Source organism: Rhinoderma darwinii, chromosome 8 (genome assembly GCF_050947455.1).
Source record: "Rhinoderma darwinii isolate aRhiDar2 chromosome 8, aRhiDar2.hap1, whole genome shotgun sequence".
In the NCBI taxonomy this organism is placed as follows: Eukaryota; Metazoa; Chordata; class Amphibia; order Anura; family Rhinodermatidae; genus Rhinoderma; species Rhinoderma darwinii.
In genome coordinates this window covers 3,307,562-3,325,979 of record NC_134694.1, presented here as the reverse complement: position 1 = coordinate 3,325,979, position 18,418 = coordinate 3,307,562, and the positions used below count along the sequence as shown (strand labels likewise).

General features: G+C 44.4%; 2 protein-coding genes across 2 annotated transcripts in view; one reads left to right on the top strand and one right to left on the bottom strand.

The window, feature by feature from the left end:
• FNBP1 (formin binding protein 1) overlaps nt 1-18,418 on the bottom strand; it is a 396,531-nt gene that overhangs the window by 195,890 nt on the left and 182,223 nt on the right. The gene's annotated exons all lie outside the window — the stretch shown is intronic.
• Nucleotides 6,129-18,418, top strand: part of HMCN2 (hemicentin 2) — a 91,699-nt gene continuing 79,409 nt past the window's right edge. The window contains exons 1-4 of the mRNA XM_075834640.1: nt 6,129-6,788; nt 16,716-16,786; nt 16,881-17,039; nt 17,290-17,412. Coding sequence (XP_075690755.1) covers nt 6,554-6,788; nt 16,716-16,786; nt 16,881-17,039; nt 17,290-17,412 — 588 coding nt within the window. The 5' untranslated portion in view covers nt 6,129-6,553. The remainder of the gene's footprint in view (nt 6,789-16,715; nt 16,787-16,880; nt 17,040-17,289; nt 17,413-18,418) is intronic.

Below are 18,418 nucleotides of genomic sequence, written 5' to 3'. Positions count from 1 at the left end.
ATGGAGACACGATGGGAGAGGCTGCTATATGAAAGATGGAGGGAGGGGGCCGAGACAGGAGAGAGAACGCAGCCAGAGGGGGAGTCGTAAAAGAATTAGAACATCAGAACGACTGTGGGGGGGGGGGGGGATTATATGGGACGGTCAAGGTTAATGTCAAGGTTATGTATGCAAACAAAGCCATAAAGAAGATAGATTTTTTGGCAGATCTATAGATCAAGGTGGAAAAACTGCTCACAACCTGCGCCAACAGGGCACTGCCCCAAACGAAGAATATATGGACGATAATAAAAAATATGCAGAGTATTCCAAAAATTCATGTACAGAAGCAAAGAATAAAGGTGCCCGCGGCTCGGTCCGTACATGTGAGCCCATCAAGGAACGCACTCGAACGAGACGACATCAGTGGTGTACGTGGCCCCGGGCTTAGGGACCCCGGGGCGGTGGCAGGTGTCTGTAATCCCAGACAAAGGATTATAATGGCGAAGACGACGACGACATGAGATTGTTTACGTGTTGTATTTCTTTACGTCTTCATGGCGCAGGCCGGGTCGGTATTATCCATGGTCTATTATCATTTCATGTAAAACACATTTTCTCATATGTATTTGCCATTTTATTTGATTTTCGGGTTTTTAGAAATGTAATGGGGAATGTAGAGCTGCGCGGTTCTCTAACACTGTACCACACAATAGACCAGGACCCGGCGCACATAACGTAGGTTCTGCGGAAGGTCTGCAGCGTTTATGCAAAATAAATAGACTTTCTGCAGATTAAAAATCCGAGTCGCAGGTCATTTTCCGCAGGTGTTTTTTGCTGAATTTTTTTCCACACCGTGCGGATGAGATTTAGTAAATCTCATCTGCTTCGTTGCTACTGTAACACGCTGCAGAATTCTCCACATGGGAATTCGGGACGGAAATTCCACTGCATTTACGCTACGTGTGCAGGAGCCCTTTAAGATGTAACTTAAACAGACGGTATCACACATGATAGGCTTAGATACACCAGATAAGCGGAAAGTATCACACTTAAAAAGGCTTAGATACAGCAACTTAGCAGACAGTATCACACATGATAGGATTAGATACAGCAGCTCAGCAGACAGTATCACACGTGGTAGGATTAGATACAGCAGCTCAGCAGACAGTATCACACATGATAGGATTAGATACACGGCTCAGCAGACAGTATCACACATGATAGGATTAGATACAGCAGCTCAGCAGACAGTATCACACATGATAGGATTAGATACAGCAGCTCAGCAGACAGTATCACACATGATAGGATTAGATACACAGCTCAGCAGACAGTATCACACATGATAGGATTAGATACAGGGCCTCAGCAGGCAGTATCACACATGATAGGATTAGATACAGCAGCTCAGCAGACAGCATCACACATGATAGGATTAGATACAGCGCCTCAGCAGGCAGTATCACACATGATAGGATTAGATACAGCAGCTCAGCAGACAGTATCACACATGATAGGATTAGATACACGGCTCATCAGACAGTATCACACATGATAGGATTAGATACACAGCTCAGCAGACAGTATGACACTTGATGGGATTAGATACAGAGGCTCAGCAGGCAGTATCACACATGATAGGATTAGATACACAGCTCAGCAGACAGCATCACACATGATAGGATTAGATACACAGCTCAGCAGACAGTATCACACATGATAGGATTAGATACACTGCTCAGCAGACATTATGACACTTGATGGGATTAGATACACAGCTCAGCAGACAGGATCACACATGATAGGATTAGATACACTGCTCAGCAGACATTATGACACTTGATGGGATTAGATACACATACCTCCCAACTTTTACGTATCACAAAGAGGCACAACCGATGTATAGCTGTATTTTATTTTATTTTAAACAACACCTCTAATCCCACCCAATCCCCACCCATGCACACCCAGTTCAGCCCACACAGTATCATGCTCCCATAGGGCCTCCCACACCGTATAATTCCCCAATAGCTGTGTCCATACTGTATAATGCCCACACAGATGCCTCATCCAGCTTAATGAGCCCATAGCTGCCCTTATACAGTATAATGTCCCTATAGCTTCCCCCATACAGTATAATGCCCCCATACAGTATAATGCCCCCACAGCTGCCCCATATAGTATAATGCCCCTATAACTGCCCCCACACAGTATAATGCCCCCTTGCTGCCCCCACACAGTATAATGCTGCCTTAGATGCCCCCATATAGTATAATGCCCCCATAGCTACCCGCATACAGTATAATGCCCCCTTAGCTGCCCCTAGTGCCAGTGCTCACGTAGATAGTGCCCATGTAGATAGCACCAGGGTTCCCTGTAGATAGTGCCCCTATATAGTACCACAGTGCCCATGTAGAGAGTGCCGCACCCCCTTGAAGATAGCACCACCGTCCCTGTAGATAGCGCCCCGTCGATGTAGATAGCACCGTTGGGACTCCCTCTAGGAGCGGAATCCCCAGTCAGAGCATAGGCCAGGGATTTCGCTCCTAGAGGGAAGCCCTGATGTCACTGTCCATACATGGCTAGAGCGCCGGCAACAGGGATTCCGCTCCAGAGGAGCCACAGTCGTCACTGTCCTTATAGGGACAGTGACGTCAAGGGCGTCCCCGGGCACAGCCCTTAGAGTAGTGCTGGGCCCAGGGAGTCCTCGGCTTCCCTGCCTCAGCATTGGGTTCAACTGTATCTGAGTCCTGAGGATACAGATACAGCTGACAGCGGGACATAGCCCCAGCCGCCTGGGAAAGTGGGACACCACCCGGAGTCCAGGACTGTACCGCTGAATTCAGGATGGTGGGGAGGTATGGCTACAGCAGCTCAGCAGGCAGTATCACACAAGTTATGATTAGATACACAGCTCAGCAGGCAGTATCACACATGATAGGGTTAGATACACAGCTCAGCAGTTTCACACATGATAGGATTAGATACAGTGGCTCAGCAGACAGTATCACACATAATAGGGTTAGATACACAGCTCAGCAGACAGTATCACACATAATAGGGTTAGATACACAGCTCAGCAGTTAGTTTCCTACCATACACATTAGATTGTCAGATCCGCAGACATTAAAGGGGTTGTCTCGACAGAATGACCAATTCTCAAAAGGAAGCTGCCCTGGGAATCCACTGGTATGTCTTGTGTGCTGGTCATGTCAAATCTCCTGTCTGTCTAATAGAAAGGGGTTCAAGCAGGAGTGTTCAGCCTGTGCCGGTGTATATAGAGGGGTACATGTCATGTCTCTAGGGGGCACTCTCACTGTGCTTTACATAGGCAGCACAGTATATGATCACAGCCTTGGGGGTACTTTACTGTCATTTATTTGAGTAGGGGTACTTAACTTGGCATCCTTCATAAACACTACCCTAATCTACCTATATGTCCAGCTTTAGATCACCGGCTGTCCCTGGAAATGATTCGCTGCCCCCAATATCAATGTAAAGCTGCAAGGCTTAAACTCATGACTTGGAGAGATTGGCTTCAGAGTTTAGGGGGTTCCCGTTATGTGACCTCTGTATCCCAGATGCGCTCGCACAAATCACGACCAGAAGACCCTGTGAATGAGCACATCTGGAGAACATGTGGTGCCTGTATGGACAGGTTATTATGTATCCTACTGAATAGATGTGAGATCTCCTATTAATAATATGCATGGAATCAATATGTAATTGTAATAATGGCGCTTAGATATCCTGCAAAGAACGCAATAAATATGATAAGGTGATAATTATACGTAATGTGAAGAATTAGGCGCCAATAGACCTTCCTAATGCCCACACACTTCTCAAGCATGTAATAGATGTAAGTATTACACAATAGCCGGCATAGCATGTGTGCACGCAGCTCTATCATTATACAGGTACAGAGAGAATATGGCGCAGCGTGGGGGATATGAGAACACCACGTCTCTGGCAGAACACGATTTAGAGGCTTGGAGATTTCAGACAAGGAAAAAATTGAGACTAGTCAGAGATAGAAAGACTTTCACAAGGTCACATATAAGGTGGGTTAAGCTGAGGGGTGGTAAGAGCTTTAGGGTGCAGTCACACGTGGCATATTTGCTCGTATTCCCGTAAACATGCGCTGCAGAAAACATTACAATGTAAGCCGATAGGAAAAATATTCCTCAATGTAAGAATTAGAGAAAGCGGTCTGAGTTGCGGAATATTTTTCCCATAAGCATCCGTATTTTTACGCTACGAAAATACGAGCACATACGGGCGCACCCTTAACTATATAGCGTACAGCAGTTGGACATTTTTATCCGGCTTAAAAAATATCTATCACCACTTGTATTCCTTGTGAAATAACTTTGGAGCATCTTTTCTTATAACTCTGTGTTGTGCCGTTCCTCTGTTATTACTCCTAGAAATGTTTGAATAAATTGACTGGTTGTGTCCCTACATAGTCTGACCGTCCAATCAGTGCTCACAGTCTCAAATCGATCTAGAGACATGCTCCTTCAACAAGGGAATGGTAACACCCAGTTGTCAAGTTATTAATAAATTTCTAGGAAGAATAACAGAGGAACAGCACATCGCAGAGTTCTAAGGAAAGGTACTCCAAAACTAAAACAGGAGGTGACTGGTCCTGTTTAAAAGAACATTTGGGAGGGTCATTGTGAGGAGAACCCTGTCTTTTAGCTATTCTCAGCTAATCAGCATCAATAAGAACATTCCAAGGGAATGCTGATTGGCTGAGAATAGTATATTTTATCTGGATGCCTTGCGGAGTATACAGCTACCTCCAATCGGTTCTGAGAGCTGTATACTCGGAGCTCTTAGTCCCCCTTAGTTTAACCCCTTATGGACAAATTATTTCAGTTGAGTTTGTAGAAATCTGTCTTGAGTTTGCTCCCCCTAGTGGCAGCCTTGTGTTGCAGAAATGTATGTATTTAACAAATCTGAAAATAATCTATTAAAAAAAATAAAAAAAAAAGAGGGGAGAACTCTGTTACAATATAGAATTACATTGATAAATGTATACAGGGTAATTAATTCATAGGGAACGTGGAAAACCTGGCATATCTGTGCATTACATAATACGGTGGGCATTTTTATGTCAATGGGCGCCATGTAATGCTTTATTTCCCCTGTGGTGGCGCTGCAGGGAAATAAGACACTTTCTGCCAGCTTCCTCTATGATTACAGTCGCATGATCGACTTATTGTCAGGGAACCTTCAAATAAAAAGGGATTACGCAAGGCAGACCACCCCCTTAAATATGCAGGACCAATAAAAAATACTGAAATGAATAGAACCCGTCTAAAGAAACGTTATTTACAGCTCAGCTAAATATGATGTGAAGTGTGGCATGGTAAGTGTAATATTCTCTAAAGCTCCCTTAATTTTTATGCGACCGCATCAATTCATCTCGAAGCTTAGTGATCCCCCATCTCCCAGATTATAGGCGGACACATTTACGTCAATATCACACTAAACCCCACACATCACAGGCGCACTCCACATATATTTGCACAGCTAAACTTTGGGTTTTGCTGTTTTTATCTTTTGTTTATTTTGTTATTTTTTTATTACAACATTCTTCAAAATGCAACTTTGTAGCAACTGACCCACCAAGGTTGCAATGTATCTTATTTATATATTTATTTTTTGCAACATTTATTTACTTTTGTAATACTTTTTATCAGCATTTTAAGACAGATCTCCAGTCTAGTTTGTTGCAGTGTGGATCTACACAATATGACAAGCAGAAAGACTTTGTGCTTGGGAAATTAGAAGAATGGGAAGAAGATGAAAAAGAAGAAGAAAAAGAAAAAGAAGAAGAAAGAAGAAAGAAGAAAGAAGAAAGAAGAAAGAAGAAGAAAGAAGAAAGAAGAAAGAAAGAAGAAGAAAGAAGAAAGAAGAAGAAAGAAGAAGAAAGAAGAAGAAAGAAGAAGAAAGAAGAAGAAAGAAGAAGAAAGAAGAAGAAAGAAGAAAGAAGAAGAAGAAGAAAGAAGAAGAAAGAAGAAGAAAGAAGAAGAAGAAAGAAGAAAGAAGAAGAAGAAAGAAGAAGAAGAAAGAAGAAGAAGAAAGAAGAAGAAGAAGAAAAAGAAAGAAGAAGAAGAAAAAGAAAGAAGAAGAAGAAAAAGAAAGAAGAAGAAGAAAAAGAAGAAGAAGAAGAAGAAGATGACAAAGAAGAAATGAAAAGAGAAGAGATGGATCTTGGGTGCTGTACGGAGAAGCAGGGGGGTGCCATATCAGGATGAGGGGCATGTTCCTAATTCACCCCCTCTCAGGTATCCAGAGACTTTGGCTTCTTCTGGGCCAGCCCTGTGCAGGAGGCAGGGAGGGGTCTCTTTGTTTGCTGTAAGGGGCTGAGCTTCTCTTTCCAAAAGTTTGTAAGAAGAAGCAGTGGGGGCAGGTTTCTTCTCTAAAGCTGCACTCAGGCTGCCGGAGAAAGCATCACATAGACCGGGACATGTATGCAGCTCTATAGCAGCCAGGACACACATAAGGACACGGCACTACAGGGACCTTTTCTGCCCAACATTATCTGGGCTCATTTGGGGTAATGGCTTCAGGGGGTCTGTGCCTTTTACTGCTCACCTTTTCCTTGGCCCAGGTGGGCTGTGGAGACCCTCAGGACAATGCTGCCCCTTCCTTAGCCTTCGTCTTTGATGTGACCGGCTCTATGTATGATGACCTCAGACAAGTGATCGAAGGAGCCAACCGGATTTTGGAGCGCACTTTGAATCGCCGGACCAAAGCCATCAGCAGCTATGTATTGGTCCCATTCCATGACCCAGGTAAGAGGGTAGGGGTACCTTTAAGAGGGGAGCGGTAACTTTTTGGATCACCTTTGGAGTACTACGCGACCGTTAGAGTTTTTTGTAAATGGGTTTGCTAGGCGTTGTAGTTCAGCACCAGGTTGACACGCACCGTCTGCTGCTCCGTCACCTTAGAACTTTAGTTCTTTTATAAACTTTCACGACTAATGTATTTACGCTTTTTACAATCTCGCTACGTTCGGAATTATTTTTCTATGGTAGATTGTTGCAATTATGGCAGAATTCACTACTTTTACACATTTACCGTGGAAATTCTCACCAATTGTTGCAAGTTGATACAATAGTCGCAATAATGACAATCGACTGAATGGAAGAATGTCCAATACGTTTTTAGAAAACTATTGTAACTTTGGCTGCAAATGATCATATTGTCCCCAGAAATGTTCTGATCATCAATGATCATCCAGATTGTACATCATATCGGCCGAATCATCAGAGCGTCGCCAGTTTAGAGACGTCTACATATCCGATATTTAGTGTCGTCGCCATCATTGGGTGTTGCATTGTAACTTCCGACACATGGCCTATAACCTCAAACATCCTTCAGTCTATAGACAGTCCATGGACCAATGGACTCAAATACAAGTTAAGTGATTACAAATGTTGCTGTTGTCAGATCCTGTTGTCCAGCATTGACTGCAGAATTAAAGCCTCAGTTCTCTGCTCCTTTCATGTTTTAATTGGACATTTTAGCGTTTTAGGTTACGTTTCTCCCGACCTAATGTCCCTTATTGGGGAGACCACAACTGGTTACATACATTTAATACTTATAATGTCTTATTTTACCTGCTACAATTTTCTTCCTCAACCACAGACAGGCTAGAGGCATTTTCACAAAAAGATAATTAAGATTCCAGCAATAATCTGTCAACTCCACATAAACACTTGGATAACCGTGAAGTACGACACGTTCCTTGGGCTGACAATACAATAATGATGTTAGGGATGTCAAACACCCCAAACATGTTACATAAGGCACAATATAGGAGGAGAAACCCCAAAATTGCTTGTTGCAGAACGTCAAGGGGTGGTCAAATTTTGACAACCAGACTTTATTAAGACTGTATTTGGCCGTTCATCAGAGGTATACGTTGGGAGTATTTTGCAATATATATCTCCGACCAAAGGTTCAGACATATGCTACAGCATGGATATACAGTATGATTTTTTGCCCATAGGGTCCCAATGTAAAAAGTTTATTTTTTTTTACTGGATCCCTCTGTATGGAGTAGCATATTCGGCTATGCCTTTAACACAATTTAAGAACAGGTATGGCGACACTCTTTTGCCATATGTCAAGTCAATTTAGCCCTATGGATATATTCGCTGCATGCGTCGGGAACCTTCCCGGCTCATTCACCGTACATGCGCTGCAAACACAATGTGAACAGAGACGTATTCATGATCAAAATGGTCAAATCCTTTCCAGCTGTGTTGAGACTACAACTCCCAATATGCTCTCTTAAAGCATGCTTAGGAATTATGGTTTCTTCACTAGAGGGTGCAGACTACCGGTCTATATTCTAACATTCACAGAATACAGACTAGTGGGCAGTCTGTATTGTGCGGAGTGATTTACAAGGCAGATAAGATAATTTTGCCATAGGTAGAGCCTCACTTTAAGTAATGTAATTGCACAAACCTATATAAATAAAGCTCCGCAGGAGTGGAATGCAGGTCCACAAAGAACAAATGTGTTACACACACATCTACATTCTCACACTTGTGCCCCATGATGTGCTGCTATCATCTCAGTGTGATACAATGTGTCCAGATCAAACACGGCTCATTGTGTCTGTGTGTTTTGTCACTCGCTGTTTGTTCCTTTGACACGGGGGCTTGCAATCAGCTGCGGATCAGTCCCTTTATCTCTGGGAGCTGGAGGATGCTGGTGTTTGAGAGGGCACAATATTTACACTGTTTCATTCATTCAGATCCATTATACTGCTAGGCCCTATTCATTGCTCATCTGTTATAACAGTATAAACTACTGGTCCAAAGAGCTTACGCTCCGTCACGCAAGCCGCAAAGCGTTTCTAATAGTCGAAGAGGCATGTTTCCCGTAAAACATAAATCCTTGAGTCATTTTCCCCTGGTAATTTGTTAAAGGGGTTTTCCAGTTTAATAACTGGATGGAAAAAAGTTTTGCAACTTCCTAATATACTTTGTGTCACAATTCCTAATCATATTCAAAATCTCTGCTTGTTGTCAGTGAATGGGAATATTCATTGCATACATCCAGAAATGGAAAACTCGTACAGACCTATTAGCTCTCACAGCTGAGAGTTTGTTACAATGCATCCAGTCTACATAATCATCTGTGAGATAAATACATCAGCAGCAGGACTCTCTCCCTTGTCCCGATAGCTCTGTTACAATGTATCAGTGCAGTTAAGGCTATGTTCACATCTGCGTCAGGGCTCCGTTCCGACGTTCCGTTTGAGCTTTCCGTCAGAACGGAGCCCTGACTGACACAAACTGAAACCAAAGTTTTCCGTTTCCATCACCATTGATGTCAGTGGTGGCGGATCCGGTGCCAATGGTTTCAGTTTGTCTCCGTTGTGCAAGGGTTCCGTCGTTTTGACGGGATGAATAGCGTAGTCGTCTAACGGAGATAAACTGAAACCATTGGCACCGCATCCGTCACCATTTAAATCAATGGCGATGGAAACGGAAACCTTTAGTTTCCGTTTGTGTCAGTCAGGGCTTCGATCCGACGGAAAGCTCAGACGGAACGTCGGAACGGAGCACAGATGTGAACGAAGCCTAACGTGTAGCAGCTCAGATGTTTGCATAGAGCTGGTTCTGGTAATATACATTCCTGTTGTCTTTACACATGGCAATGTACAGTCATGTAATGTAAGAAAATCTAACTGCTCCCTGCATTATAAGAGCTAAAGGCCCCCTACACTTCACTTATTGCACAGAGGTAGAAGCGAGGTGGCTCGCGCAGTACAGCAAATTTTTGGTATTTTAAGCCACACCTCGAATCCCACCCAATCTCTGCCCATACACACCCGCTTCAGCCCACACAATATCATGCTCCCACAGAGTATAATACCAAATAGCTGCCCCTACACAGTATAATACCAAATAGCTGCCCCCAGACAGTATAATACCAAATAGCTGCCCCCAGACAGTATAATACCAAATAGCTGCCCCCGCACAATATAATACCAAATAGCTGCCCCCAGACAGTATAATACCAAATAGCTGCCCCCAGACAGTATAATACCAAATAGCTGCCCCCGCACAATATAATACCAAATAGCTGCCCCCGCACAATATAATACCAAATAGCTGCCCCTACACAGTATAATACCAAATAGCTGCCCCTACACAGTATAATACCAAATAGCTGCCCCTACACAGTATAATACCAAATAGCTGCCCCCAGACAGTATAATACCAAATAGCTGCCCCTACACAGTATAATACCAAATAGCTCCCTCTACACAGTATAATACCAAATAGCTGCCCCCAGACAGTATAATACCAAATAGCTGCCCCTACACAGTATAATACCAAATAGCTCCCTCTACACAGTATAATACCAAATAGCTGCCCCCAGACAGTATAATACCAAATAGCTGCCCCTACACAGTATAATACCAAATAGCTGCCCCTACACAGTATAATACCAAATAGCTGCCCCCACACAGTATAATACCAAATAGCTGCCCCTACACAGTATAATACCAAATAGCTGCCCCTACACAGTATAATACCAAATAGCTGCCCCCAGACAGTATAATACCAAATAGCTGCCCCCAGACAGTATAATACCAAATAGCTGCCCCTACACAGTATAATACCAAATAGCTCCCTCTACACAGTATAATACCAAATAGCTGCCCCCAGACAGTATAATACCAAATAGCTGCCCCTACACAGTATAATACCAAATAGCTGCCCCCAGACAGTATAATACCAAATAGCTGCCCCCAGACAGTATAATACCAAATAGCTGCCCCCAGACAGTATAATACCAAATAGCTGCCCCCAGACAGTATAATACCAAATAGCTGCCCCCAGACAGTATAATACCAAATAGCTGCCCCCGCACAATATAATACCAAATAGCTGCCCCCACACAGTATAATACCAAATAGCTGCCCCCAGACAGTATAATACCAAATAGCTGCCCCCAGACAGTATAATACCAAATAGCTGCCCCCAGACAGTATAATACCAAATAGCTGCCCCCAGACAGTATAATACCAAATAGCTGCCCCCAGACAGTATAATACCAAATAGCTGCCCCTACACAGTATAATACCAAATAGCTGCCCCCAGACAGTATAATACCAAATAGCTGCCCCCAGACAGTATAATACCAAATAGCTGCCCCTACACAGTATAATACCAAATAGCTGCCCCCAGACAGTATAATACCAAATAGCTGCCCCTACACAGTATAATACCAAATAGCTGCCCCCAGACAGTATAATACCAAATAGCTGCCCCCAGACAGTATAATACCAAATAGCTGCCCCCGCACAATATAATACCAAATAGCTGCCCCCACACAGTATAATACCAAATAGCTGCCCCCAGACAGTATAATACCAAATAGCTGCCCCCAGACAGTATAATACCAAATAGCTGCCCCCAGACAGTATAATACCAAATAGCTGCCCCCAGACAGTATAATACCAAATAGCTGCCCCCAGACAGTATAATACCAAATAGCTTCCCCTACATAGTATAATACCAAATAGCTCCCTCTACACAGTATAATACCAAATAGCTGCCCCTACACAGTATAATACCAAATAGCTGCCCCTACACAGTATAATACCAAATAGCTCCCTCTACACAGTATAATACCAAATAGCTGCCCCCAGACAGTATAATACCAAATAGCTGCCCCCAGACAGTATAATACCAAATAGCTGCCCCCGCACAATATAATACCAAATAGCTGCCCCCACACAGTATAATACCAAATAGCTGCCCCCAGACAGTATAATACCAAATAGCTGCCCCCAGACAGTATAATACCAAATAGCTGCCCCCAGACAGTATAATACCAAATAGCTGCCCCCGCACAATATAATACCAAATAGCTGCCCCCACACAGTATAATACCAAATAGCTGCCCCCAGACAGTATAATACCAAATAGCTGCCCCCAGACAGTATAATACCAAAAAGCTGCCCACAGACAGTATAATACCAAATAGCTGCCCCTACACAGTATAATACCAAATAGCTTCCCCTACATAGTATAATACCAAATAGCTGCCCCCGCACAGTATAATACCAAATAGCAGCCCCCAGACAGTAGAATGCCCCCATAGCGGTCACCATACAGTATAATGTCCACACAGATGCCCCCATACAATATAATACCCAAACACATTTCCCCATGCAGCATAATTCCCACATAGCTGCCCCATACAGTATAATTCCCCCTATACATTATAATGCCCACACAGATGCCCCCATACAGTATAATGCCCCAATAGCTGCCCCATATATCTTAATGACCCCAAAGCTGCCCCCATACAGCATGAGGCCCCCATAGCTGCCCTTATACAGTATAATGCCCCCTTAGCTGCCCCTACTGCAAATGCCCATGTAGATGGTGCCATAGTACCAATGTAGATAGCACCACAGAGTACCCTGTAGATAGTGCCCCTATATAGTGCCACAGTGTCCATGTAGATAGTGCCACACGCCCCCCCCCCCCTTGAAGATAGCGCCACCCCCCTGTAGATAGCGCCATTGGGACTCCCTCTAGGAGCGGAATTCCCAGCCAGAGCATAGGTCGGGGATACCGCTCCTAGAGGGAAGCCCGATGTCACTCCCTATATATGGAGAGTGACCTCAGGGATTTCCCCTGGGAGCGGAATCCCGGGCCTGATCATCGGCAACGGGGATTCCTCTCAAGGAGTAGCCACTGACATCACTGTCCATAGGGCTTCCCCAAGCACAGCGCATAAAGTAGTGCTGTGCCTGGGGAGTCCTTGGCCAGCAGAGGAGCTCCCTCTGCTCCTCCGCTCTGAACTAATTCTGAAGCAGGGAGCTGATGGTTCCTGCTTCAGAGTTGGGCTCAACTGTATTTGCCTCCGGAGAATGCAGATACAGTTGACAGAGGGACATAGCCCCTGCCGCACGGGACAGCGGCACACCGCCCGGAATCCGGGACTGTCCAGTTGTATTCGGGAAGGTTGGGAGGTATGGTTCCAGTACCACACATGATAGGCTTAGATACACAGCTTAATAGACAGTATCATACATGTTAGGATTAGATACAGTGGCTCAGCAGACAGTATGACACATGATAGGATTAGATAAATAGCTCAGCAGACAGTATCACACATGATAGGATTAGATACACAGCTCAGCAGACAGTATCACACATGATGGGATTAGATTCACAGATCAGCACAGTATCATACATGACGGGATTAGATACAGCAGCTCAGCAGACAGTATCACACATGATAGGATTAGATACATAGCTCAGCAGACAGTATCACACAGGATAGGATTAGATACACAGCTCAGCAGACAGTATCACACATGATAGGATTAGATACACAGCTCAGCAGACAGTATCACATATGACAGGATTAGATACACCGGCTCCATATCACAGTGTTGCTGGATATTAATATATAACAGACATGGAAGGAATAGGAGGTTTGTATGTTATTTCCTATGTTCAGCCTCTACCTCCCACACTGAGAGGCCGATCCATGAATCCACCACCATTGCTGTGATACTGAACATCCGTCTATTTCCCCTGATATTCCTGCGGTCATAAGAACCGAGCCAACACAACGCAGCTGTTCTCCCCGCTGTGTCTGCGTCCACTGCTGTGTCTCCGATAATAATAATACTGCATGTGGGCAGTTATAAGGTTTGCGGGCTCAGCACTCCCGGGCAGTGGCAGCGATGGCAGTCGTATGTGTCCGTGTCCAGCTGGGTATATCATGACATTCAACTTTGGTTGTAATTGAACTATACGTCTACATCATGAAATCAGACAAAAAGGGAAAACCAAAAGGGAACGTTTAGGAAAAGGGGATCAGCAGCATGTCCTGCCCAGTCTCCCGGAAACTCCATTTGTAAAGATTCCTATTAGGGAGTTGCATTGTGAGCGATTCTCCAACATAGTGTTATTATCAGAATGGTTCCCTACATCAATAGAGAACTGTGTAATACTCTATTTCCCCTATGGTGGCGCTGCAAGAAAATTGAACACTTGCTTCCAGGTTCACCCACAGATTACAAATGATCGCTCGGGGGCCCCAGTGATAACCTGTGATCTATTTATCTTTAGGGGTCTCTTCTAACAGAAAAGCATTGTCCAAAGCAGAGAGCCCCTTTAACAAACGAAAAAATACTCATTTAGAGACTTAAAGAATCTCTTCTCAATTATTGGGGGAAACGAGTTCTTACTGTCGTCTTTCTTTAAAAGTCAAGAATCAAAGAGTCACGATCAGATCAATTGTGCCAGGTTTTCATCTGGTTTCTTTTTTTGGGGTGACTGGTGAAGTCTGCGGGTGTTACTCTGCTGTGTTCGGAGATGACGGGACTAGTGACACACAACTGTATACAGTATACGACCGTATATACCTCCCTGACTGTGATACAATGTAACAAGTTGTATCCATACAGGAGAGGGGTCGTCCTTCTTGGAGATCTGGAGTGTTTTAGGATTAGGGCGATTGACTCCCGTTTTCAGGGGCTTTTAGCAGGAGACAATACAATGTGAATGCAGTAACATTTCTATATGACTCATATCTGCATTGACGTACGAGCAGCCGCTGAAAACCCATTAGGCATGAAAAACATAAAAGCAGCCTGTTAAGTGCAGATTATCCTGATTGAGAGGTGCGGGCTTCGGTGCCGGGTGACATCGGCGGGCACAGCTGGGTGGCAGGACGATGCCGGGCTGGGTAATGCCATGTTCTTATTCCGGGGATGACTCAGTGATGTGCGTTGGATGCCTCCGTTTTACAGATGACGTATTCAGCGCAGGACGCGGTGCTGTAACGGGTCTTGTACAATGCTAATAATAATAATCTACAGAAATGTATAGTAGACAGAGAACGTACGGCCCTCGTATATTCACTGAGCAATAAAAAACGCCATGCGAGACGACATACGTGTTTAGTAGTGGTCTGGTATCGATGAAAAGTGGGGCCCGAGCTCCGGCCGCCCCATCTACCATTGCTGCGGGTTGTGTGGACCTGATCATGTTTCCTCCTCTACCACATTCAGGGGTCAATGCGACCCTACAGTCCTATAAGGGGGGGGCGGTCAACAAGCTCAGACTGTCCCGTCTTGGGATTGGGGGGAGGATATTGGCATGAACCAGATGTGCCCGAATTGGCATGGCCGTATTCAGGTCTGTAGAGGTCTCTTGGCAAAGGTGTGGGGGTTGTGTGCCATATTTTTGCCGTAATGCAACCCCAATAAAGCATCTAAATCATACAGCGCTAGGTAACAGTGCCATATAATACTGCCATACAGTGCCGAAGTAACAGATCTATATAGCGCAGGCACCTAAATAATAACCCTGTATAATTCTTATATGAATTATTTAATATGACCACTATAACATCAGACCATGGTGGGTACATGGGAGTGGAGGTCCCTAAAAAATTGGGGGTCGCAAGGGCAAGTTCCCCTTTTGGCCATGCTATTATCCAGGTCTGCTTATTGGTTGTTATCAGTTATATGGGGGGGGGGGAGGGGGGGGACAAAAAAAATAAATCACTGAGCAGATAATGAAAAGGTGACAACCCATCTGGATGGTAACTTTTTGCAAACATGGCCGCCACGATGCAGCTCGGATATTCCAGTACCTCTGTAAAAAACCTAAGTCATGAACTTTGGCTACTGATGTCCATATAGTATCCAAATCAAGTTACATGTGTACATTTGGGTGGAAATCCTCTCTTAATGTTGGAGCTTTGTTTTAAACTGATTTTGCAAGGGCCAGAGGTGACCCATAGGGAGTCGAGGTCGGAGTTTTTGTACCTCGTGTTCCCCAAGTGAACCCTAGAGGCTCCAAGGAAAACTGTGTGACCTTTTTTTTACAGTGTCAGGATTTTACTTGACATGCACATACCTAGCATTAGTATGTCTGGGCTCTTCAAAGAAGATCTGCGTCCTGGATATTTACTGGTAAAGACCTCCTGGGGGGTTTGTGTACATAAAATATCGGCTGGGTTTCAAGGAAGAGTTATAGTGGAAAAACAACAGTATCATCTTCCAGAGAGATCACTGTCCTATTAACCAACTTATATATAATAGTTTCCATACTTACACTGGGGAGGCCCTGGCGGGCATTTACACCCAGTCTATTATTTCTAAAATTCGCCAGTTTTTCGTATGCAAAAATTGTGTCATTAGTCCGAGTTTTTCTCTTTTATCACATTTGCAAAAATGTTGCACTGAAGTCTGCGCTAGTACGGCCCCTTCTACAATGTAGATGTAGAGGTTTACACACATACTGGGGGACCCCTGGAGAGATGGGGCCCAGATTGGCTGCGTCCTCTTTTATAGAGAGCAATGTGGAGCCGTGCAGCACTCCCCTCCCACTGCAATGCTAGAAAATTGGGGAATGGGTCCAAGCTATGGAAACGAGGTAAGGTGGGGCCCAAGTGAAGAGGGGTGTGCTGTCAAGGGCCAGCACCAGCATGCGGGCTCATTTTATTCTGTATGACTCTGCACTGTCCACGTATAGTACTAGTGTCCTCTTATGTGGCGGAGGGGCTTTTGGGCGCTACCAGACCCCTTTGTAATTAAGATATTCCTCAACCTATATGTTATAATTTCAGTATTGGCAGCATGGTGGTCTTACAATACCAGAATATTTGATGCTTTTAGAAACTTTTTCTCCCTTTGCCCTTTTTTTCTGTAGAGATTGGACCTGTTACCACAACTACAGACCCAGAAAAATTCAAGAGGGAATTGGAGGAGCTCTATGTCCAGGTAGAGCGATGATTTTTCTGATTATATGTTTACATCGTGAGCGTGTAACAGGTTAAAACAAATCTTCTTTTTCTAAAATCTTCCAACTGTGCAGGGTGGAGGGGACTGTCCCGAGATGAGCGTGGGCGCAATTAAAACAGCCGTGGAGGTCTCTCAGCCTGGCTCCTTCATCTACGTCTTCACAGACGCTCGAGCCAAAGATTTCAGGAGGAAGCAAGAGGTTCTGCAGTTACTGCAGCTCAAGCAGTCTCAGGTTGGTGCATACGGGTCAAAGGACGCTATTATTTTTGCAACACACAAAAAGCCCCTTCTCACATATATCACGGTTGAAGAAAAAAGGCTTAAGAGCCAGGTCACCCCGCTGGTCACATCATTTAGTTGTAGCCGTCCGGATGGGCAACCCATGTGTGAAGCAGTCCGAGTAGTTGATCATTTAGGGATATACAAACTTTTTAAATAAATATTCACGCCCTTGGGCCAAACTTTCTTCTCTCGTCTTGCAGGTGGTGTTCGTGCTGACCGGAGATTGCGGTGACCGGAGTCACCCCGGGTATCGCGTATATGAAGAGATAGCAGCCACCAGCTCGGGGCAAATTTTCCACTTGGACAAGCAGCAGGTTAATGAGGCGAGTCCAATATTCTACCGAATTTAACACGTTCTCTGTGTCCTGATAATCCAGCAGGGCACATATTACTAAATCCAAAATTAACAAAGAATTTTTTTTCTAATCATCCGGAAATTGAGGTTCCAGGTCCACCTCCTCATCTTGGATCCTCGTCTTCATTAGCTCCATAGTCTTATAACGATTGTGGCATTTAGAAGATGGCGCACACATATGATGCTTGTGCCAGTGGCAGCGTGGGTTTGCCCCATTATCAGAGTGCCCCCATTATTTTAACATCAGCATAGGTACTGGGAGAATATTGAAGCCCTGAAGATGAGGATCCCAGATGAAGATGTTGTCAAGGATGCCAAGCGCATCCAATGCCAAGAAGGTTCGTACGTGTTCACACTACCGATGGTGCAGAATTTCAGTTCATCCTGCATATTGCTAATCCTAAAGATGCCGGATCATTGGAATTTTATTGTATTTGTCTGGGGATGAGTGAATCCCTCCACCCTGTGAACGTCCCCAAAGCTCCATCATTTAATTTCAGCTGTGATCCCGGATCATAATTATTGTGATTAGTCCAATCTTATTTTCTTGACGTCCTTTGTTAAAACTTGCATCAAAGTAAATGTAATTGTTACCTTCCCTGTGCAGATTGATTATCTTCATTACACTGTTTAATTACTTAAGGGGGAGAACATTCCCAATGTGCTCTGCTGGGGCCGCAGACGACAGACCCTCACATAAAAAATGGCAGCGTAGTAAGGGCATCTAGAAGATACTCGGGATAGTGGCTACGATTGAAATTGCATCCACTATCCCACCAAAGCGGCAACAGGTGGGAAAATATAGCGGGTGAGGATGACCCCATCTGCCCCCACCCCGGATCAGCTTACGGTGTAGAGAAATTTTAGCAAAAAATTGTCTTTACAGCCTTGACACCCGTTTCACACATAGACTAGCAATAACCTGAATTGGCCCCTCCAAGTCCGGCTAACACCAATAACACGCTCATCCAACC